We start from the raw sequence: 23,096 nt of genomic DNA, 5'->3' as shown, positions 1-23,096 counted from the left end.
TTGAGATTTGCTTAAAGATTCCAGGTGAATTCATGGTAAGAAATAGAGGCTTTTGGCTTCTGCTTCTTATTTGCCAGACCAGCTCTTCCCAGTCAGACATGCTTAGTTGCTCTGGTTTCTTTTTCAAACAGGTTTTAGATCAGGATATTCCCAAAGAAGATCCAGTGAATTTCTGTTTTTTAGTGAAGTTTTACCCTGAGAAAGTTGAAGAGGAGCTTCTGCAGGAGATCACCCAACATCTCTTCTTTCTGCAGGTCAGAAGGTATCTCTTTTATTCAGAATTGGTTTTGAGGTGTCATGGTTATCTCTTGAGCATCTGGTTTTGCCATGAAATCATTGTGGCTAACCATTTGTGATCACCCCCTTCCTTGGGGTACCCCTTAGGTTAGTGCAACTTTAGGGTCTGAGGATTGGATGGGGGCAAAGGAGTCTTCAGTGGGTCCCTCTGTCTGTGTTGGGCTTGTTACTCTTTTGCCCGTTTTCTTGTTGATCATTCACTTGCCATTTCTCTCTGGGCCTAATCCACCAAGAGGAAGAACACCGAAGGAGAATGAGGAACGCTGTTCCATGGCTTCATCCTTGCAGGCCTGCAGAGATTCAGTGAGCGGTAAAAGTGTGGAGAACCAAGAAGCCTTGGGAATTGACAGTGATCCCTTTGCTAGATTGTACATCATGTCAGATGTTCCACAACACTGACTTCTGATATCAGGCTTCCGTTTTATAGAGGCTTGTTGAGTTTGCAGGCCCTTTCTTCCGTATTAGTTGTTGCTCATGGTCTTCTGCTTCCAAGTTGGGATTCAGAGCACCAGCTATATAGTCAACTAATGGAAAGAGGAACTGAAACACCCTCAGACTCCAATAGATAATGTTGTCCGTGGGCAGCTAATTTTGTTGTATTTCTGTACCGGGAATGATTGCATGATCCAGTCACACCAGTGTAGAAATTGGAGGGTGACCTGAAGGAAGCAAGCCCAGAATTCATGCAGGAGTTTTGCGGGGAGCCCATTTCTCAGTGGCTACACTTTGGATCCTTGGATTCTTATTCCTTGGATTCTTATTCCTATGCTATTTTATCTTATAAATGTAAATTACTTTTAGGTTAGGAAGGGGTGGTGTTCCTTGGTTCGCAGGAAATCAGGAAGCATTATTATACCTCAGGATCACCGCTGCTCAACAGGAATGTAAGGGTGAGATTTCCACCTCGCTTCCTTTTAGCTCCGAATAGCTTACTGTACTTTTCTCAGAAGTTCTGCCCTTTTTGAAGAGTCTCACAATTTATATGACTAAAAGGGGATTATAGCAAAAGGCCAAATGAGAGATAGTAGTCTATTTTAAAACACCAAAACAGCCATATGGCCATCACTAACAGCCAAGAAACATCAGTATTTTTTCACCAGTATACTGTATATATACACAAGTTTCTACCATGCCCTTTATGCTTAGTCCTTGAAGCATTTATAGAGAAGTAGATGGAGGTATCAAAATATATTCTACAGTCCTGTGTGATGATTTCTGGCTAGAATTATAGAATGAAGTTGCTTTGCTACTAAAACTCTTTCTCTCAGGCAAAAAAACACAGTAAATTCCAGATTCTCATTGGAAGATGCAAAACTCTGCCTAGCTTTCTCTAATTTAGAGGATTTGATTGAATGTAACCCACCAAGTTCCTCCAAGAATTTTTCTGACGTCCTACCCTCTGCTCTGCCTTCTCCAGAACCCAGTCTCCATCTATGGCCTTTTGTATGAAATTGGCCTGATTCAGTCACCCAAGGGATGGTCCGTTGTTCTTCATAGTGATTCACGAGGTCTATTTGGTCCCCTCCCCAGTTCTGTAGTTCTAAACCTTAGCAACATGGTCACAGAGAGAAATTTGGGAAGGCAGCAAGGAATCTAAAGTTGCAATGTTTGCATTCAGTTCCATTTTAACAGCTGGTACCTATTCTTCAACCCAGTAGGCTGTAATTTATGTGGGTTGCAGTCTAATTGATATGAAGGGCATATCAATGTAGGGAAACCTGCATTAATGTATATACTTTTCTAAGTGGCCTTCTTGTCCACTGATCCCTGCTTATTCCCTCTATAAATAAATAACTTAACAGTTACAAATGAGCCTGTTTTACATTCAAACAGGCTCATTTGCATCTGCCTTAAGATTTTCTCTCACTTGCTTCCCTTTTGTATCACTGTAAAAAACAGGATAAGAGCAAGAACCTGTGGCATTTTAAGCACAGTTTTAAACCCTAGGAAATTTATTATAATTGGTTATTTCAAGAGTCAGACACTTGCTTTGATATATGTGTAAAGACTCATGTGTGATGAAGGTATATGCTTCTGATGAAAGAGATTCTGGCATTCAACCCCTACCCCCAACTTTAAATTGCTTTAGCCCCCTTTTAAGCCATCACCTGACTCTACTGCAACAAATATTGGAAAATTCTACATTATGATGTGAATACAGCTGTCAAAATCTATCAAAATTTTGAGTGAGATCACATTACATAGGTAATATTTGTTCTTAAACACATGTTTGATCAATTACTGTACAAGCACCTCCATGTTATTCCGCACTGTAAGTACTATGGTGTAATTTGAAGCTGTATGGAAACTATCTGTGTGCAGAAAGCTGGGCTGAGGGACTCCTTGCCCTTTGTAAAAGATGCATCTCTTGCCTTTATTTGCCAGCATGTGGAAGTGTGAAAATGTCATGCAGGTGTAAGGAGGAGAGGGCTGTGTGCAGTGTGGGTGGGCAAGATGACCTGGAAGCTCCAAGAAGCTGGTGAGGGGAGGGAAGACCCAGAAAACATTTATTCATTAAGTCATTTATAGCTCACTCATTGTCATAAGGTTCTCAGGACAAGGTGTAATCCAGAAAACAAAGATGAAACAAAGTGAAATAAAAATGAACAACACCTTGAAAATTTGAAACAGAAATAACCACAATACAATAATGGAGAGAAACAGATTTTTAAAGGGACATTATGGCCTAGTCAGGCTGCTCTTATGAAATCCCAAATGCCAGTGTAAAAAGCCAGGATTTAATCTGGCATTGAAAAACAAACATTCTTTGTGCCATCCTGTTCTGCAAGGAAAGGTCATTCCAAAGCTGGAATACCTTGACCGAAAGCTCTTTCTTACATTCCTATAGAACACACCTTTCCCATACTCATATCTTAAAGTTTGGGCAGATACCTACTAAGAAGTACTTCCTTAACTCTGTCCATTTAGGGCCTTGAACATCTTTACTAAAACCTTGAAGTCCAACAGTAGTGAACTACAGGTGACATATCTCCTTTAGTTGTCATATGCTTTTTAAAAGAGCTTTAATAGAAGATCCTTACTGCTGCATTCTGCATCAGTGGCAGCTTTTGAATCAGCTTCAGGCCCACATAAAGCAATTCAGTCATCTAATCAGGAGGTAGCCAGACCATGGGCAACCGTGACCAAGATTATCCTGTTCACCAAACATTGTAGCTGGCCAGTTGTATTAGGGATTATCAGGGCCAGATAACAAGAGGTGAAACAGGAAAACATCAAAACTATGCATCTACTCCAGGGGTGGGAAAGTATAACTTAGCCAGACTTGGAGTCTTATCCAGTTTCCTAGCACTGAGATACCAGCCTACAGTATCTCTCTCATTGGGATTCCTTGTGAGTTTATTAATCTAACACGGATCTGAGAAGCCTAACCCTAACTGAAAGCCCAAGATAAAATGGGAATAAAGAACTGGGAGAAACTGCATGCCCTAGGCTCATGGGAGCAGGGAAGAATGCAGCTGGAAGGAACACCAGGGCAATAGTAGAAAGACAGTAGGTTAATAAGAAGTGTGAGCTGAGAGGAAACCTGATGGGTGGTAGAGAGTTGCTTGAGATTTGAGGGCAAGAAATGAAGCCAGAAGAAAGTTTCATAAGGCTTAAAAAGAGATGATGTGCATTTCTGCAGAAGAGACAAAGGTTTTATTCTGGACCAGGAAGCATGAAACTAGAGAAGGTAACAAAGTAATCATGTTTTCTGGATAGATGCTATATACTAGAGCAGTGTTTCTCAACCTTAGCAACTTTCAGATGTGTGGACTTCAACTCCCAGAATTCCCCAGCCAGCTATGCTGGCTGGGGAATTCTGGGAGTTGAAGTCCACACATCTGAAAGTTGCTAAGGTTGAGAAACACTGCTAGAGTGGTATTTTAGAATCCAAGGCGAACTGGCAGGGGTCACATAGCACCTGTTATGTTTGCAACTCCTCAAACTGAACAGATCTCTTCACAGGAGGAGAGTTGTGTGGTCCCAGGAAAAGACATAGCAGCTTTAAGGAGTTTGGGGTAGCGGTGAAGGGCAAGGATGGAACCAACAGGGTGGTGATGCCAAATGAACATGGTCATATTGTGAATTTAGGCAGTGCTAAGATTTGGGGCAGGGAGTTGTTTTGTTTCCTAGTATATTTGGGCTGTGTCATTTTATACGCACACACACACTTACACCTTATCAAGCCTGTTATGGAGTTACAGTACAGCATTCATGTGTTTCCCACCTTGTTAGTAAAAAATTATGCCAGTGGATTTTCAGTAGTTACTCCGCTCCATTTATAGAAGTGCTCTAAGGGTCTCAAAAAAAGGGGCCCCTACAGTTATTGATGCATCTGATCACTATCAACAGGGGTGGGATGGTGGATTTCACAGACTGGTTTGACTTAACCAGCTAAGTCTCTGACTGCATGCTTCTAATATTTCCTTGGAACTAATTTGTCCTTGGAAGAGTTAATCTTCTAGATGGGATCAATTTCCTCATGGGGTTTCTGTTTTTCACCATTGCCTTGACAATTACTTGGGCTGAGCTATTTTGGAAAGAAGGCTGTGCCTCCCTTCCCTTCCCTTTCTTTTCATCTCCCTGAAAGCTACACATTTTCTTCTAGTTTCTTCAAACCTGCCTTGGCTTGTTTGACTTGGAGGAATGCAATTTGGGGAATTTTTTTTCAGTTCCAAAAGAAACATAAAAGGGGAGGCAAAGCAACACGTTTGAACTTGCTGGGTTCCTAACGTTAAAAATCAGACTTGCAGCACAGTTGGAGGAATAACACATACAAGTATTTGTATACTTATGAAATTCAACCTACTAGACTGTATTAAACTATTTGCTTGGTGTAATAGTACAAAGTTATTATGTAGAGGACGGTTCCCTTGATTGCAGGAGGAATGAGAAAGTAACAATGTTTTGGTAGTAAGAGATCAGGTACTCCAGTAATTGCCACCCAGTGAGCTACGTGCTTGGAAAAAATTGTTTTTCCTTGGGTTGTCCCCTTTTCAGACTTTAGGGAGAGATCTAAGCTTGAATTATTTGAATTACTACTAGTAATTATTATTTCTGTACTGGGTTCCGGGAAGAACCCAGAATGGTTACAAAGAAATAAGTAAAACGATTTTAAATAAAACCAACAATCTTTAAAACACTAAATTCAGAAATCAAAACAGCACTCATTTAAAAAAAGAAAAGAAAAGTAGTAGAACACTCAATCAAAACTCGGTCTGATCCCGGCATAGTTATTTCAGAAGTACCTGGGTGAACAGCTATTTGACTGCCTTCTAAAATAAAGATAGCCTAGAAATCAACTTATCTCTCTTGGCAATGGGTTCTCCAATTTGCTGGAAATATAACCTTCTATGCCTGGGAGAAAATGAGGCCACTTTTCCCCATATGTTACATTAAACATCCCAATTAAAATAAAACAAAACAAAACAGCTACCAAGATGAACAAGGAACAAAGATAAATAAACTCAAAACTTTATTAAAAGACAATGAGAAAAGGGAGGTGACTAGGGTGATATTAAACAGAATTGGGAACTCTGGCCATCCTGTTGTTGTTTGATTACAGTTCCCATAACCTACAACTATTGGCATAATGGTTGGAACTGATGAAAGTTGGTAATAGCGATGGGCCGCTATTTCTACATGCTTGAAATAAAGTTGTGAATAGCACAGAAGGTATAGTGGGAACTTCCCTCCCTCTGTTTTTCTCATAAAACTAGAATTCAAAATTACAAAATGAATTTTTGCTTGATGGTACCTTCAGGGCATGCATAAGAAGAACACAATACGCATAAAAAGAACATATTATTTTCTGGGGTTAAGAAAGCCATATTTATGGGACCGAATGGGTCGTTTGTGTTTAAGCTTCTCCAAACTAACCTGAAGAGTATCTGAATGAGCCCCTACGTGCATGTCCAGTGTATCTCAGAATGACAAAAAATAGGAGCAAATAAATTGCTTTCAAGCTTTCATGTTGGGTTTTGAAGAAGCTTCTAGCTGATTGCTCTGGATCAGTGTTTCTCAGCCTTGGCAAATTTAAGATGTGTGGACTTGAACTCCCAGAATTGGCTGGGGAATTCTGGGAGTTGAAGTCCACACATTTTAAAGTTGCCAAGATTGAGAAACACTGCTCTGGATAATAGAGTGCTGGGTTAGATGGATCTTTGGTCTGATTTGCCAGATCTTTTCTTATTAATCCTGATACTTAGGGATAGAAATTCCATGCAGAGACCTCTATGTCTTTATGGTGGAAAACAAATAACAGTGGAGAATAATAACCTTCCTATCCTGCTTGTGGGTTTTCTCAGTATCTGGCTGACCACTAACAAAACGGAAGGCTGGATTACTGAACTGATCCCCCAAATTGGAATTATGTACTAGTTTTGGAATGCAGTTATTATGCAGTGTGCTTTAAAAGCATATGTAACTACCTTGAATATTCTTGGTATTTTTCTACATGTCTCTATAGCCGCCAACATTTCTTTTATTTTTTCACTCATAAACTCAGCTAACGGTTACATTTCAGGTGCCAAAACAAAGTCTGGGTGTCTATTATTTTGTTTTCAAGCTTTGGCCGAGTCTTAGGTTTTTCTTCTTTTTTTTCCACCTTGTGTCTTAGGTTAAGAAACAAATATTGGATGAAGAAATCTACTGTTCTCCGGAGGCTACAATTTTATTGGCTTCTTACGCAGTTCAAGCCAAGGTGAGGCTTTATAATTGTCACCTTTTATAACATAGATACAGAGTGTTCATTAACACAGAAAAGGATCTGCTAAAGTGTTGCTGTGTAGCTGGAAATAGAAAGTGGTATATTTTTCATCTGATCACTCTCTGCTTTTGGGTGTTTTGCAGGTTTTGTTTAATGAGTACACCCTGTTTAAATTTGTCTGGAGGTCAGTGGATTAAAATGCAGAGAGGAGACTGAGATATCTCACTTTGTTTTAAACAAAACACAACTGTGGAACAAAACGCAGTTTAGACTGCAGCGGGCACTCTGAGTAAAATGGTCGATTCTCTTCCCCACTCCCTTTTTTCTTAATTAAAAATAATTCTCCCACTATTCTAGCATGCATTGGAGGAGTCCCTGAATAAAAGTGTCTTCCTGACCTCTGCTCTTCCTCGAATCCCTCTTCAGAAAATTAAGGGGTAGCAGCTGTAACTGTTTCATCCAACCCCTCTTAGCACTGAATTGAGAGCTGTTCTACCCACCCTTGCTAACTGCTGGCAGGAATCAGCCACCCTTAGTCCAGAACTGAGACAGATCAGATGAAATGAGTGGATCTTTTGCCTCTCATTACCCCTGAATGTGTCTGGGCATACAATTTGTATCTATCACAGGAGGATAGCACCAGTCCCAGTGGGATGTCATTTATTTATTTATTTGCACAATTTATATAGCCGCCCATCTCACAAACAAGCAACTCTGGGTGGTGTACGACAGGGTTAAAATAGTCAATAAATGCGTTAAAAAGAATAAAAACCAAACTAAAACAAAAAATAATAGATGAAGGGATGTTAAAAATAATGGCGTCACCTCACTAGTTCACCCATCCCCTGGGGTCCCCAGGCCTGCTGGCATAACCAGGTCTTGAGGGACCTCTGGAAGCTCAACAGTGAGGAGGCCAACCTCACCTCGTGGGGAAGAAGGTTCCACAGTGCGGGCACCACAGCGGAAAAGGTCCACCGCCTAGGGCTCACCAAATGTAGCTTCCTAGGCAATGGAACTCATAACACGCCCTCTCTGCTGGATCTGGTAGGACAGGCAGATGAAATTGGGGAGAGGCAGTCCCTCAAATAACCCGGTCCCATGTCATGAAGGGTTTTAAAGGTCAACACCAGCACTGTGAATTGGACCCAGAAACAAACTGGTAACCAATGCAGCTCATGAAGCAGAGGTGTAATGTACATTGTACCAGAAACACACACAATTGCTCATGCCACTGCATTTTGCACCAGGTGAAGTGCACCTGGATACTGTTCAAGGGAAGCCCCATGTAGAGTGCATTGCAGTAGTCTAACCAGGAGGTGACCAGGGCATGAGTGACTGTAAGTCCCCCTGATCCACGAACAGGTGCAACTGGCGCACAGTACAAAGTCATATTTGTCCCACCATACTGTTAGTATAGTGAGCTATTTGGAGATGATTGGGATTAAACTCTGGAACTCAGTTGACACCACATGTTTATTTATTGATTTAACAAATTTATAGGCTGCCCCAATCTGTTACAACTCTGGAAGGCTTATGAAATACAACAATGAAATGAATCTGCAAACACAAAAATCATCAAAAGTTTGGAAAAACAACAGCAATTATTTTTAAAAAATAAGAATACCACACACTCTGATTCAGGACCTGGGGATATAGCTAGGCCAGCTCTTAAGGGTTTGTTTCAATAGGGCTGGGTGTTGGAGCCAAAGCACATAAAGTTTAGAGCAACTTTATGATCTGCAATTATGATCTGCAAACTGTGGTTTAATGATCATGGTATTGTATGCATCCAGAAAACTGTATTATTCAACAGCCATACAACAACGGTTATATAAACCAAGGTTATGGGCAAAGTGTGAACCCAGCTTGGATGGTTTGTTTACAAAGCCATACCACTGAACTGAAGTTTTCTCTTTAAGGAGACATTAAGATCCCCTCTTGATAGTGTTGGTGCTTAAGCCACAGCTGGAGCCACTGCAGTTCTACTGTGTCGGAGTTGACAGAAAAATAAATTCAAAAAGGGCATCATCAAGAGTTATGGTGCTGGATTCTTCTTGAGCTGTAAATTGGTATATATTTGGTATCAGCTGGTAAAAATTCAGGCATATTTTCTCAGTCCTGAAGGACAGGAAGGCAAAATTCTCAGGAAAATTACTTCTGGCAGGTTTTCTGTGCTCCTGTGGAATTACAATACGTACATCATCCTTCAGATTTCACTTGCAAAAATTTCTGGGAACTGCGAGAGCAAAACCAGTTCTCACCTTTTATGTTCAACAAGCTTGCTAGAGAATCGGTGAGGATTTGCAAAGTCCTGATGTCTGGTCCAGCACTGTTGGCCCCACAAGTCCATTAGAAGCTACTTGATCCTTGCCCTATTTTGAGTTTCCTCAGTTTTAAATGTTGTATTGATAAGGTTGACTGGAACATTGAATCACCAATCTTCTGTCTTGTCTTTTAAATTTATGTTGTGGTATAGATCAAGGATACCTTCTTTTTTAATTTCTTTTTAATCTGGCTTGAGAACCTCTTATTTGTGTAACTAGAAAATCTCAAAATATTAAAGGTAGTCCATAAAGCCACTATATATGTGAGTGGTACATTATATATTACGGATTAAACATTTCTGTTCTTAGTACCAATTGTCATTCATGAACTTGGAATCTATACACTAAAGTAAATTAAACTCTATACTTCTGGGTCAATAATTTTGGCTACAGGGATTGGGTTTTTACACTGGGTTCTGAATCTATGATTTATCTTGGTATAAAGATTCCTATGAAGTGTTCTCAATTGGTATCTCTGAACATTTCTCCCATTTTGAAATAAACAAAAGACGAAAGTTTAGATTTTCATTTAATACTTGGGGTAAGATATATGTGATGAAGATTAATTTAACTCCAAGGTAGATTCACATTCTATCACATTTTAAGCACACTTAAAGAATATTAAATAATGTTCAGCAGGGGCATCCTATGACATTTTCACTGCATAAATTACAGTAACCTGGATGGAAAGGTAGCTTTAATTTTCTGCACTTTCATGCCTATTAGACATTTCCTTTCCTTGGAATAAGGGATTTCTCTGTTCTTTCTGGTCTCATATTGAAAGCTATACGTATGACTGCTGCAATCTTGGCATGTATTAGAATCCTTCTTTGTTCAGGGAACGTTTTCATTAATTGCATATAATGCCACAAGATACTTATGGAAAATATTAAGTCACACTCATAACTTGGATTATTTTACCTATGAAAAGCTTGCATTATCAGATGATTTGAGATAAAAATACCCAATGAATCAGTTTTTTTTGTTCTTTGTTTAATTGAACTGGGTCTTTCACACCATTATTTTGGACCAACTTAGTCCTGAGGTGGCTGCTTTTAATTCTTTTATAGTACTTAAAACAGAATTTGGTGTACATAGGAGTGTATCTTGGCAGTTTATTAAATTTAAGAGCATGTTGCTTTCCCAGTTTGGTCTTGATGCCACTGGACTGAAATTTCACAATTATTAGAGTAGAGGAATAAATTGAGGCTCTTTATTCAGTTATTTACTTTCAAAGGAAGTTGAAGGATATTTATGAAATTGAGATCAAAACAAAACTTCAAGACCACGGCCACACAGCCCGGAAGACCCACACCAGCCATCGTATGCCGGCCGTGAAAGCCTTCGACAATACATAGCGGAAGATCATTCTGAAGAATGTAAAATTATCTCTTTTAATCTTAAAATGAGATTAGTATAACAGAAATTCTGTTTAATAAGTTTTCAATACTGTTGCCTTGTTACCGAAAATGCTGTTCAGAAGTTGGAATACTAACTCTCATGTTTTGAAGTTCTCCTATTATTTCCACATTTTGGGCTGAAATCCATAGTTAACATGATTTAGATCCATTATTACTGGTTAAAGATGCATATGTTCTGCATCATTATATCCATAACATTTGGAATCTATCAAGATATCATAGACTGTAGATTTTCATAGATGTGGGATAATAAAAAGAATTATTATATAAAATCAAAAGGCTAAATCTACATTTGACATGCAGAATGGGCTGCAGAAATGGGTGGTCTGCCAATCTTTGAATTATGTTTCTTTCCACAAAGGAGGAAAGGAAAGAGATATTTGAGCACTTTAGCCAATTTTTTAGTTGTTCTATTTATGATATAATGATCCAGCTTTTCTTTTTATTTTCTTTTAAGTATTAATTTAGATGTTATACTATGTTGTTAATTCTTAGTATACAATTTTTTCCTGTTAATTTGTCTCATACGTCTTTCCCTCACAGTATGGTGACTATGACCCAAATTTGCACAAGCCAGGTTTCCTAGTCCCAGAGGAGCTCTTGCCAAAAAGAGTAAGTGTTTTCACACTTTCCTATCCTCCTGGTCGTGAATAGGAATCCCCAGATACCCAAAATAGCATAATTAGATAGGGAGCAGGAGACTTGCATGACTCATAAAACAATAACATATTCCCAAAGAGTCTGGAGCAGTGATATCTATTTGTCCTTTTAGGACAGACTGTTCCTCTCTTTGCTTTCTAGAGAGTGGGAAACTTTAAAATTCTGATGTTCCTCAGTTCTCAAGCAACTACTGGATAATGTGAGTTCCCAGCCATGAAGGGAGGTTTCTCCTTCAAAGGTATCTTCTTCAGGGGACTCTTGGGTAACCAGCTCAAGATTGGTGTCATAGCCTGGCCCTGGTCTTTCTATTCTGGATTGACATTCCTCTTCTGGATATGAATCCAGGCTGCTGTTCATGGAAGGGGAACTTATGACAAAATCTACCCGAAACTGGCAGAGCTGCATGAAGTCGCCAACAAGCTGAAAGCCTTCCTGAGATGAGAGTCAGTTTGCTTCTAATACTGTGGCATTTTTAGACCCTCTTTAGTCATATGTAATTGTTCAGGCCCTTCCAATGTGGAACACTTGGTCACATCTGCATGTTCCCCTAAGAACAGCATTCTTGAGGTTTGAAGAATAAATCTTTTTGCTGTTGTGTTCCTTTTTGTTCTTTACTTTTCTTTTATCTAGGTCCTCCGTCAATATCAGATGACACCTGACATGTGGGAAGAAAGGATTACTGCCTGTTATGCTGGACACCAGGGAATGGCCAGGTACTGCAGCCCCATTGTCTGCAACTGTAGCTTGGAAAAAGGACTTAATCCATTAGCACCTGGGGGTGGGGGCAGTGACACAAATTCTGCTCCTTCCATATTTGTGTGCAACATTGTGGTACAAGTTCCATTCCTTCCATACCTGTGTGCCACATCATGACAGAAGTAAAAAGGGCAGGGTTTCATCATGATGTCACAATACACATTTCATGATTTTGACATTCTGCCCATATGTACCTAATTTTTCTATGGAACTTAGTAGGAGCCAATAAGAATTTAGATTCATCATCCCTTGATTTCATTTCTTTATGCAGAGTTTGACCCAAACAGATGGGAACTCAGAAACTGATGTTCTCTCATCACTCTTGTTACTGGTTGTTGGTTGGTTTTGGGATCTCAGTTCAAAGTGTGTGCTCCAGACCTTTAAAGACTCAAACCAGCATATCTGGTTGAGAACAGTCTCTTCTTATGCGAATCTGTCCAAGTTCACTGTTTGTTGCCTGCTCTGTCCAAAGTCTTTAGATGTTTGACAGATTGGCCCAAGAAGCAGAACCTTTTATATAGCATTACCAGGACTTCAGAATATCCTTCCATAGAAGGCATTTTTCAATTAGGGATCACTCAGCTGAAGGTAAAACTTGTTCCAGAATATTTCCAATTTGTTTGAATGTGCCAAGTGAGGTTATTTCTGCATCATGGTTGATTTGTCCATGTAGTTATGTGATTTTTATAGAGGCTTTAGTGCAACTTGTAAACCACTTTGGTTAGCACTGGTAATAAAACTGGATAAAAGTCCTCCACAGTCAATAAATTTAGCTTTGGGTGACAAAAATATGGTTCAAAATATTTGCTTTATGAAACTAATTTTCATCTTTCATTTCCTGTTCTAGAACAATCATTTCCAAATCCTTTTTAAAAAATATTTTATTCTTCTAGATATGAGGCTGAGATGAACTACCTTAAAATAGCACAAGATTTGGAGATGTATGGGGTTAATTATTTTCCAATTGCTGTAAGTATGTATGATTTTTCATACAGTAGTATAGTAGTTCATACCAGCAGTAATGTATGGCTGTGAGAACTGGACCATAAAGAAGGCTGAGCGCTGAAGAATTGTGGTGCTGGAGAAGACTCTTAAGAGTCCCCTGGACTGCTAGGAGGTCAAACCAGTCAATCTTAAAGGAAATCAACCCTGACTGCTCATTGGAAGGATTGATAATGAAGCTCAAGCTTAGATACTTTGGTCACCTAATGCGAAGAGAGGACTCTTTGGAAAAGACCCTGATGCTGGGAAAGATTGAAGGCAAAAGGAGAAGGGGACGGCAGAAGATGAGATGGTTAGATAGCATCACTGAAGCAATGAGCATGAAACTGAGCAAACTCAGGGAGGCAGTGAAGGACAGGAAGGCCTGGCGCAATATGGTTCATGGGGTCATGAAGAGTCAGACACGACTTAATGACTAAACAACAACAATGTATGATTTTTAATGTATCTGATTCAACTTTCTCTGATCTGAAGTTCCCTGATGTTTGACTACAAATCCCATCTGCCCCATCCAACTGCCAGTAAAAGGGGGCTGCGGGCATTATTCAAAAGTTCTGGGAGTCTCAGCATTGCCTGTTGTGACCTGGAATGATTTGCCTGACTTTTTAAAAAGTGTTCTCCATGGGAAGATACCATGACTCTTAAGCAGATCTCTTGGTCTTACATTTTTCAATGTGTATCCACTTAGCTAACATAAGGGTAAATTCTAGCTTATAGATGCCTGTGGTTTGTCACTTATATATGAAGCATGGGGGAAGAAGCTGCCAAGGAGGCAAAAATACTGGTTATGTACGTCACTGCTGAGAGACTAATTGAGCAGCAGTAAGGGCAACTGAGTAGGACAATACATTTCCCAATTAAGGCAGGTGTTTACCATGAACCTGGAACTGTGAAATGTGCATTTTAGGCCAATTTAATTTGCAGTTGGTTGATGTCAGAGGATGAATGTATTGATTTTCACCTTGGACTTCTCCACAGCAAAAGAAGAATCATACAGACTTCCTGCTTGGGGTAGATGCCAAAGGGATTCATGTCTATAGCATCAATAACCGCTTCTCTCCAAATAAGTCTTTTGAGTGGAGCAGCATCCAAAACATTTCTTATTCTGAGAAAGAGGTAGGTGGATGTGCTGCAGGAACCCTGCTCTGAGATGAATGGTAGATCTACCATTAGGAATGGTAGAATTGGAGAAGGACTAACTCAGCAAAGTAGCTTAATTGCCTTTGAGTTGTAGTTGCTACTAAAATTGTGTAATATTTTTAAAAATCAATTTATCTACCCACCCATCTACCATATACTTAATAAGTATACCATGTATTTAATATAACTTCGTACTTCCAAACTGACAAGGGCACAACAACTAATATTAGTCCCACCCACCTAATGACAATGATCCCATCTAGGAGGGCCTGAGATGGCTTTATATATCATGGTCTGATCATCTATTAATAGCTCTTAATATCTATTGATCTGTTAACGTATATTAATAATGATTTTTAAAAGCACAGATTTTAGTCCCTTTTTGAAAAAAACTAAGAATATTTACTCTGTTGAGGGCGAAATTAAAGAATTATATAAGACATGTAAGCTATGTAAAGTTTGAAGTTCCATAGTATTAAAAACATCCATTCTAACAAAATAATAAAAAATAGGCATAATAGAAAAAATAGTTTAATATTTTTCATAAATACATGGCCCAAATGCAATGAACAACTAGTACTCTAATGATTTCTTTAAATCAATTCTTTACTCTAAGAAATCATTATGATTTCTTTCTTAAAATGTTTCAGAGACGCCAATGTACTAAAACACAAAAGAGTTACACAAGTGCCACTAAACAGATTTTAAAAATACAAACTTTTCTTCAGGAAAAACCCTGGGGCTGGGGGGTCAGGAAAGGCAAGGGAATGGGGGGACCAATCTCTACTGCTCCAGAGCCCACTTCGACCTACATATGTCCCAGAATTATCCAGACTTTCAGTGTTGTACTTGCCAAAATGGATGTATGGTGGTGGTGTGTTCTGTGTTCTTTATTCAGTTCCAGTCTCCAAACTAGGACCAATCCTGAGGTACTCACTGCATACCTCCCTCCTTGTGGACATAGGCTCATTAAGGACCTCGCATTGGCTACCATTGTTCAGCCAACTGTGAATCTATCTGCTGGTGGGACCATCCATCCCACATTGTTCCAGTTTATCACAAAGTAGGCTGTGGCCTACTTTATCAAATGCCTTAGTGACGTCTAAGTTTTAAAACAACACAAATAAACGATGTGGTAACAGTAATGACCAACTTATAGCATAATAACAAAAATGGAAAGAAAAATGTTGGCACAATAGGTAAGCATCAGGACTGCAACACCTCTTTTAATTCCACTTGTGGAATTCATGCATGGGTTTTCAGGGGAAGCAGGCTTTGCACACGTGCACTTAGTGTATAATGATCATTTGGAAAAAAACAACAACTCCTTTTTTCTTTCAGCTTGCAATTAAGCCTGCTGACAAGAAAGCTGAGGTTTTCAAGTTCTTCTCCTCACAGCCTAAAGTCAATAAATTGGTGAGTGCTTTCTTATGTAGAAGGCTTTCTGTCTCATTATAATCATGGCCAAAGAGAGTGGCCTGACCATACAGATCTACCCTTGGTTGGAACAGAGACCATGTGATGCTAAATTGCACTGGCTGCCTAGACCTTGCTGGTTGCTGATTGGACTTGGTTTTCAATAATAACATTTAAATAACAGTAATAACATTTAAATTTAAATTTAAAGTCATAAATGTTATTTATAGAGTTGCTCTGCAGTGAGATGGGCGGTGACAAATTTGAAATATAAATACATAAATAAGTGATGAGGAGGAAGCAAACGAGGGAGTGTTTCTCTCAGTGTGTACCTATCTAGACGTTAAGATCTGCAGGATAAGACATGCTCCACTTCCCATAGCTAGGAGAGCCAAGCTAGGTGGGGATTTATTTATCTTACAGGGTTTATAGCCTGCTCCAATCAGAACCATCTCTGAGCAGTGTACAGTTCCCACCTCTGTTACACAGATTAAAACAGAAAACAAAAATGCAAAATCCATAAAACCCATAAAATCACATGCATAGGATTGGGAATATTCCACAATCAAGCAAAAGAAAATTCTTATCCATTGGTAGAAGGGCCAATCGTACTCCTCAATCTCTAGGGCAGGTTGAAACAGCCAAATCTGTATAGATTTTCTAAACACCAAAGGGGTAATTCAGGGAATGCTATCCCAAAGGAGGGGGCAGTGATAGAAAATGCCCAATTCCACCCCTCTTTCTTGTGGAACGCCTTTTCCCTGGAGGCCAGGTTCATGGTGACTTTATCTGCCTTTGGTACCAGGTAAAGTCCTGGCTTTTAACTCTCTCATTCAGGACTTAACCATTACAGGACTTAATTATGCCTTTTGTCCCTTCAGCACCTCTGTCAGGTACTAAGATTAGTATTCTGTTTTAGATTCATTTATTATTTATCCTCTGGGTAGTGCTGGGCTGTATCCAGGTTCTGTATGTTCCTTTATGGACCTAGAAGCATGTAGTATAGCTCTCCATTACAACAGCCCTAAATGAAAACTGTCTCCTAGGTTATGTCAGGCCCAAGCTAAGTACAGAGATGTAGGTTATCAATCTTTTAAGGGCATTTCAGAAATAATGAGGATTATCAGAACGGGATGGCATTCCTGTAGTGCCCTGTTTGTTATATTTTCCTGAGGCATCTGGATAGTGGTTGCTGGAAACCAAGTCAGTCTTGATTAGATGAGTTTTTGGATTACCTGGAGAACTAAATCGAGCCTTCCTCCCTTCGGGTACTGAGTATTATGGAGTAATTGGTGGGGAAGGGCTGTTGTGTTTATACTCTGGACTTCCCAGACACATCTGGTAGCTGTCTGAAGGGAATGGGATGCTGGGCTCCTCTTGGATAGCTCCAGCAAGACCTTTTTCTTTTCTCCTTTCTCGCAGATCATGCAGCTCTTCATTGGAAACCACGACTTGTTCATGAGAAGGAGACGAGTGGATCCCATTGAGATCCAGCAGATGAAAGCTCAAGCCAGGGAGGAGAAAGCAAGAAAGAAGGTGATTCTTAGAGTTGGTTCAAATGCTAAAGGATTTCACATAGTTTTAACTCACTTCTGTGTTGCTTGTATGGCAGAGAATGATCAGACGCATATTATTATCATTATCATTTTTGCTCTAATGATGTTTGCAACACTTTATTGGGTATCAGTCTCAATGATCAAAGTGGACATCTTATTTGTGACATTGATATACTGCTAACTTCCATCTGCGGCCCAAACATAAATATTCAGTAAAAACCGTTATAATAAATTATTTAAACATAGTGATGAGAATCTGAACAAAGGGCACTGATATACATTTTTCTTGAGGTAAGTACCTTTTTTTTTTTTTTTTTAGAAAAGTAGACTTTTCTCTATTTTGAGTCCCTTTCCATATCTGTGGGAAGTTTAATACATGGGTTTTCTTTCATTTTCTTTTTAAAATCAGGAACAAAAAGGAGTGGCTCTTCTTCCTCTTTCTCTTCTTCCTGATTTTTATTGTATCTGTTGTGCTGTTTTCCATGCAGATTTTTACCTCTATATACCAATATACTTAAAAAAAAAAGAAAAAAGCATTCTAACTGTTTGCATACTCCAGAGAACTGTTCCTGGACAGTAAGAAAAAACCCCACTGCAAATAAATATGAAGTTTAAACCTGCAGCTAATTTTTGGCAGGTTTATTTGCAAGATGACTGGAAATAGGGTCCCTGCCCCTGGGAAGTTACAGTCGAAAAGTTGGTAATGTGGAGGGGAGATGGAAAAACCAGGCAGGGTGAGCACAGCTGCATCATACACTGTGCAGTTCCTGCAGATGTCCAACCTTGCTCGTTCCTCAGATGGAGCATCAGAGGCTGGCCAGGGAGAAGCAGCTGCGGGAAGAAGCTGAGCGAGCCAAAAAGGAACTGGAGCAGCGCCTCTTTGAAGTGGAAGATGAAGCTCGGCAAGCTAACGAGGCTTTGGTGAGCATTGCCATGTAGTGAAGCCTAGTGGTGGGTGCTCTAAGGGCTGCTGGGCCATTGTCTCCATTTTGCACCCACTGGAAGGACACGTGTGTTTCTAAATCCCCCTCCAGCGCCGTTCGGAGGCAGCAGCAGAGCTGTTGGCTGAGAAGGCCCAGATTGCCGAGGAGGAAGCCAAGCTGTTGGCTCAGAACGCTGCCGAAGCGGAGCAGGAACGCCATCGATTGGAGCTGGCTGCCTTGAAAACCAAGGAGGAGAAGCGGCTGATGGAGCACAAGATAAGGGAGGCTGAGCTGATCGCCATGAAGCTGGTGAAGGAATCAGACCGAAGGTGACACCCTGTGCAGGACGTTTAGGGGGTCACGCTGCATGTGATCCCCAGGCGTTTCGGAAGAAAAACACAGTGTGTATTTCTGTAGGCTGCCTACAGCACTGGAGTCAATTAATCCCAAGTACAAGTTAGAAACATTTTAATACGGTCCTTACGGACCATCATACATATAAAAGCTAAATGCTGGGTTCCAGGTCTTTGTTATCTTCTGGTGGGGTCCCAAGAAAAAAAGTCAGGCAAGGGCTGGGGTTAAGGTAAAAGACAAATCCTTATCAGACAGTAAAACGAAATAAAACTTTGTGGGAGAAGGCAGAGGCAAACCACTTCTCTCTTGCTGCCTGGAAAACTCCATGGATTGTCTGAGAAGTCACCAAGAATCAGTTTTTTATGTGTGATGTATCTTGGCTTTTTGGACTGAATCCTGCTGGCATCCTGGTTTCTGAATATTATAGAGCAGTGTTTCTCAACCTTGGCAACTTTAAGATGTGTGGACTTCAACTCCCAGCATTCCCCAGCCAGCATGCTGGGAGTTGAAGTCCACACATTTTAAAGTTGCCAAGGTTGAGAAACACTGTTATAGAGGGATTCTTGGCAGTGTAAACATTGCAATAAACAGCAAAAGTGCATATTTAGATAGAAATTAATTTAAAAATAATATTTGAAGATGTGCACTTATAATTGTAGGCTAATTAAAATGCATATTTAGATACAAATTAAAATTTAAACAATACTATTTCAATACATACATTTTAAATGGTTTTTAAATTGCACATCAGTGTGGAAACAGAAGTGAATTATTACCTCTATTCTGCTAATCACTCGATTATTTTCTTAGTGATTGTGATTGTAATGATGTTTCTGCTTATAGAAAAAAACCCCTTGCAATGACAGAACACCCCCCCCCCGTTATTCAAGTATTAATATTGTGAGACCCTTAATAAACTGAGGCTTATCAGTTACCATGGTTATCTGATACCATGAATTGTCTTAGGTTTTGCTTTTTGATAGATGGAGCCATAAGGCAGCCAACAGAAATCCCATCTATTGACAAAATTGATTGCTTTCAGGGCATTAGGTAAGGACTGTCTTTGAGATATATGGATTGATTTACTTATGATGGTAATTTGGTAGGGCCAAAGAAGCTGAGCATTTGAAACAGGACCTACAGGAAGCCAGAGAAGCTGAAGAGAAAGCAAAGCAAAAGCTTCAAGATGTCAGCAAGTTTAATTCTCCTCCCGTAAGTCTTTTCTTTTCAGTACACGATTGCTTCAGAGGTAGAATAACAATGGTTTAATTGGCACAGTTGCTGAGGTAAAGGGTAAACCTGCAACAGATAAAGTAGACTCTCTTTCTATCCACTTCAGTTGTCTGGAAGACAGAGAATCCTGGGAAATGTAGTATTCCATTAAAGATATCTCAACATCTTTCTCAGCTAGAATTTTCAGGGCATCTTCCAAGGAATGACTGATCAAAAAGAAAAATGTTGAGTTCTTGGTGCTCTCTGAGCTTGGTTATTTGCTTGCAGATGTTTCATTACCCAACTAAGTAACAGCATCAGTGTTGATGTTACTTGCACTGACGACATTACCTGTAATGAAACGTCTGCAAGCAAACAACCAAGCTCAGAGAGCACCAAGAACTCCACAATTCATCCCTGACTACAAATATTCTCTTCTATTAAAAAGGAAAATATATGAACAGTTGCCAAAGACAGAAGGGTAAAAGGGTAGATCCCATGACATCGTGTTTGTAATTGATGCCTTCAAGGTAGACAGTTTGTTAACCCCAGGCAAACTGAGAAGGAATCTGTTTCTACCAGAGCCTATCCATTCAGGTTCCAGTCAGATCTGGGCTGGGCTGTAATTATGCCACCCAGTGTAACATTTTCTGCATAAATTCACAGATGCATAGCACAATCCCACGTATTCAAGACCTACTCCTAAGTAGTATAGGATTCAATATATCATACCTTTTGTTTCTGTTGCCTTTCTAGCATACTGTCAAGTGTACTCCATCTCTGTCTGCTGACACCAGGGATACCAGTGGTGACAAAGGATTTGTAAAGATGGATTTAAGAGACATTGACTTGAAGAGGCTCTCCTTGGAGATAGAGAGAGAGAGGTAGGACTGTCCTCCTGTTGCTGAAATATGGCTAGGCAAATTCCAATCTCAGAATATTGGTGGATGAAATGTTGCGCCAGAATGGAATTCTTCATGCTTTATACCTTTATGCAGAAACTTTGTTTATTTCACATTGTATATTGGCATTAGGTATTTCTGGCAGCAGAGGAGCAGCAATGCTGTGGAGCATAGAAACCATATCCCCAAATGGTAGAAATATTAGACTTCTTCCTAGTTTTTGCATATCTATATGATCTCAAGGATCTCTTACCATCAGAAGAACAGAAGCTTGACTTAAAATAGAGCAAGCTGAGGTTAACAGGGTCTTTTGAACTTTTTATTTGAAATCTGAGCATAGGCTGCTTCGGTAATAGTAGAATCTCTTTCTTTGCCACATATGGAACAATCCATTTGTATAAACTGAGCGCCATGCAGCATAAATCTTCCCCTACTGAAAGCAAGGATGGTGTGTGCTTTCTCTGATTTGGTAATCAGATGCCATGGACTCAGTACCTAAATCTGTGAAAACTCAAAGTCTGAGTCCAAAGGGAAGTGCAGACATTACATCTTAGGCAGACTCAGTTTGCTAGATCATGAGTACACAACTTTTTTGCATAGGTTACCCACCAACAGTATGGGAGCCTCAGGTTTGAACACTTCTTATCCCAAATCAGAGTATTCAATTTGGAAATTGTAATAGTCCAACGCATCTGGTAAGGAACGGCTCAGATAGGTTGATCCATTAATTCTCAGGTCCTGCCATCTTGTAGCCCCAGGTACTCGTTCTGGCTCAGGTACCGGTTTCAGTATGTATATAGCCCATTTGATCATCCTGTTTCCTTTTTTGTTTTGTGTGTGCCTCACAGACTAGACTACCTAGATAAGAGTAGAAAGTTTGAAGATCGGCTAAAAGAACTCAAGACTGAAATCCATGCTCTCAAACTTGAAGAGAAACATGCTGGGTTTCTGTCTCATTGGAACGTAATCCTTGACTCTTTGGATCATTCATCAGAGAAGACATACAAGGTTCCAGTACAGTCAAGCATTTCTTTCTTAAATCTTTAATAAATGCAAACAAAAAACTCATTTTGTCATTCTCAGGAGTCAATGAGAGGTGTCTCCCTGGACTTGCAAGCCTGGTGTAAAAAAATGGCCTTTCTTTGTAATTTGTCCCTGGATCTATGGCAGAAATATTTGGGACTGTCACAGCGATTCAAATGATTAAGACTTTGGACAATAAAAATGGATAAGTAGGAGGAATTGGGTTTCATTTTTAATCAATGAAATTAATAAATGTAATCAAATAGACTTGTATACTTAATACATTAAAAAAATGTAAAAACCGCTGATGGTATGCACGATATTAGAAAAAGCTTTTCCTCTTTACTGAGAAATTGCCTCTTTTCTCACATAGAAGCAAGCAAACCATCTTAAAAACGAGCCTCCTATCTTAGTCATATACAGATTGACAAAAGATGTTAACAATTAACCAAACTGCTTTGACCCAAAGTACTTTAACTGGGTAACAATAGAAGTTGTTTTTCGTCAGATTAAACTTTTTAAAATTGTCTCTCTTACTCTGTATTATCTAATTGTAGCTTTTCAGGTTCTGCTGCAGGAGGCTTTCTCAGTCCCTGGTACCTGATCTCTGAAGCAAGAATGACCAGGCGCTGAACTTGATAGTCTTGTGTATTTTAGCAGGAATACCGGAAAGGGATCAAAGCAAGACAGAACCTGGGTTGCACCCCCTCCTGTTTGCGTGTGCCCCTTTTCTTATTTCCTTTGTTCTTAATCTTAAGCAAAAATCCCCTAAGCTCTGGGAGATCTCCACAAGTTCTGTTTATCTTCTTGCTACCACTAAACCATTTTCTGGTTTAGAAATTCTTTTTCTTTGTTATGTTTTAATCTCTCTAAGGCAGTGTTGTCCAAACTTGGCCACTTTAAGATGAGTGGACTTCAACTCCCAGAATTCCCCAGCCAGCCATGCTGGCTGGGGAATTCTGGGAGTTGAAGTCCACTCATCTTAAAGTGGCCAAGTTTGGACAACACTGCTCTAAGGTAACGTAGCTAAGTATAATGTGGGGAAGATACAGGACAGCACAGTAAGCTGGCTAACATTTAACACCCCCCCCATGGACTTTTATTAAATCACTTAAAATGGTTTCTAAATAGCACTCCAACCCTGTCTTCTTGACAAATGGAGGTTTCTCTATGCCAGAATTCTGAGACCTCCCCATACCTGTCCTTCTACCTGCACAAATCCCCCATTTTCCTCCTCCTCCTGAAATACAAATTGGGAGGAGGAGCTCCTCATTGTCATGTTTTGAATGACAGTTCTACCACCCAATCATCCCAACCTGAGGAATTAATCTTCTACATTCTTCTCCTGCTGCTGAACCTTTAGGCAGCTACCTTTTTGTGGAAAAGGACTAATAGCACAAT

At 39.8% G+C, this 23,096-nt stretch overlaps 1 protein-coding gene across 1 annotated transcript in view; it reads left to right on the top strand.

Annotated features, from left to right (window-relative positions):
* LOC103067236 (merlin-like) overlaps positions 1-23,096 on the top strand; it is a 33,094-nt gene that overhangs the window by 5,972 nt on the left and 4,026 nt on the right. The window contains exons 4-16 of the mRNA XM_007429692.4: positions 132-254; positions 6,917-7,000; positions 11,295-11,363; positions 12,042-12,124; positions 13,061-13,136; positions 14,148-14,285; positions 15,651-15,725; positions 17,148-17,261; positions 18,080-18,202; positions 18,316-18,533; positions 19,665-19,770; positions 20,527-20,654; positions 21,521-21,680. Of these exons, the coding sequence (XP_007429754.1) occupies positions 132-254; positions 6,917-7,000; positions 11,295-11,363; positions 12,042-12,124; positions 13,061-13,136; positions 14,148-14,285; positions 15,651-15,725; positions 17,148-17,261; positions 18,080-18,202; positions 18,316-18,533; positions 19,665-19,770; positions 20,527-20,654; positions 21,521-21,680 (1,497 nt within the window). The remainder of the gene's footprint in view (positions 1-131; positions 255-6,916; positions 7,001-11,294; positions 11,364-12,041; positions 12,125-13,060; positions 13,137-14,147; positions 14,286-15,650; positions 15,726-17,147; positions 17,262-18,079; positions 18,203-18,315; positions 18,534-19,664; positions 19,771-20,526; positions 20,655-21,520; positions 21,681-23,096) is intronic.

Source organism: Python bivittatus, unplaced genomic scaffold (genome assembly GCF_059951505.1).
Source record: "Python bivittatus isolate LINGU-HERP-01145 unplaced genomic scaffold, Pbiv_v1 ctg000690_np1212, whole genome shotgun sequence".
Lineage (NCBI taxonomy): Eukaryota > Metazoa > Chordata > Lepidosauria > Squamata > Pythonidae > Python > Python bivittatus.
This window is presented reverse-complemented; position numbering and strand designations above follow the sequence as displayed.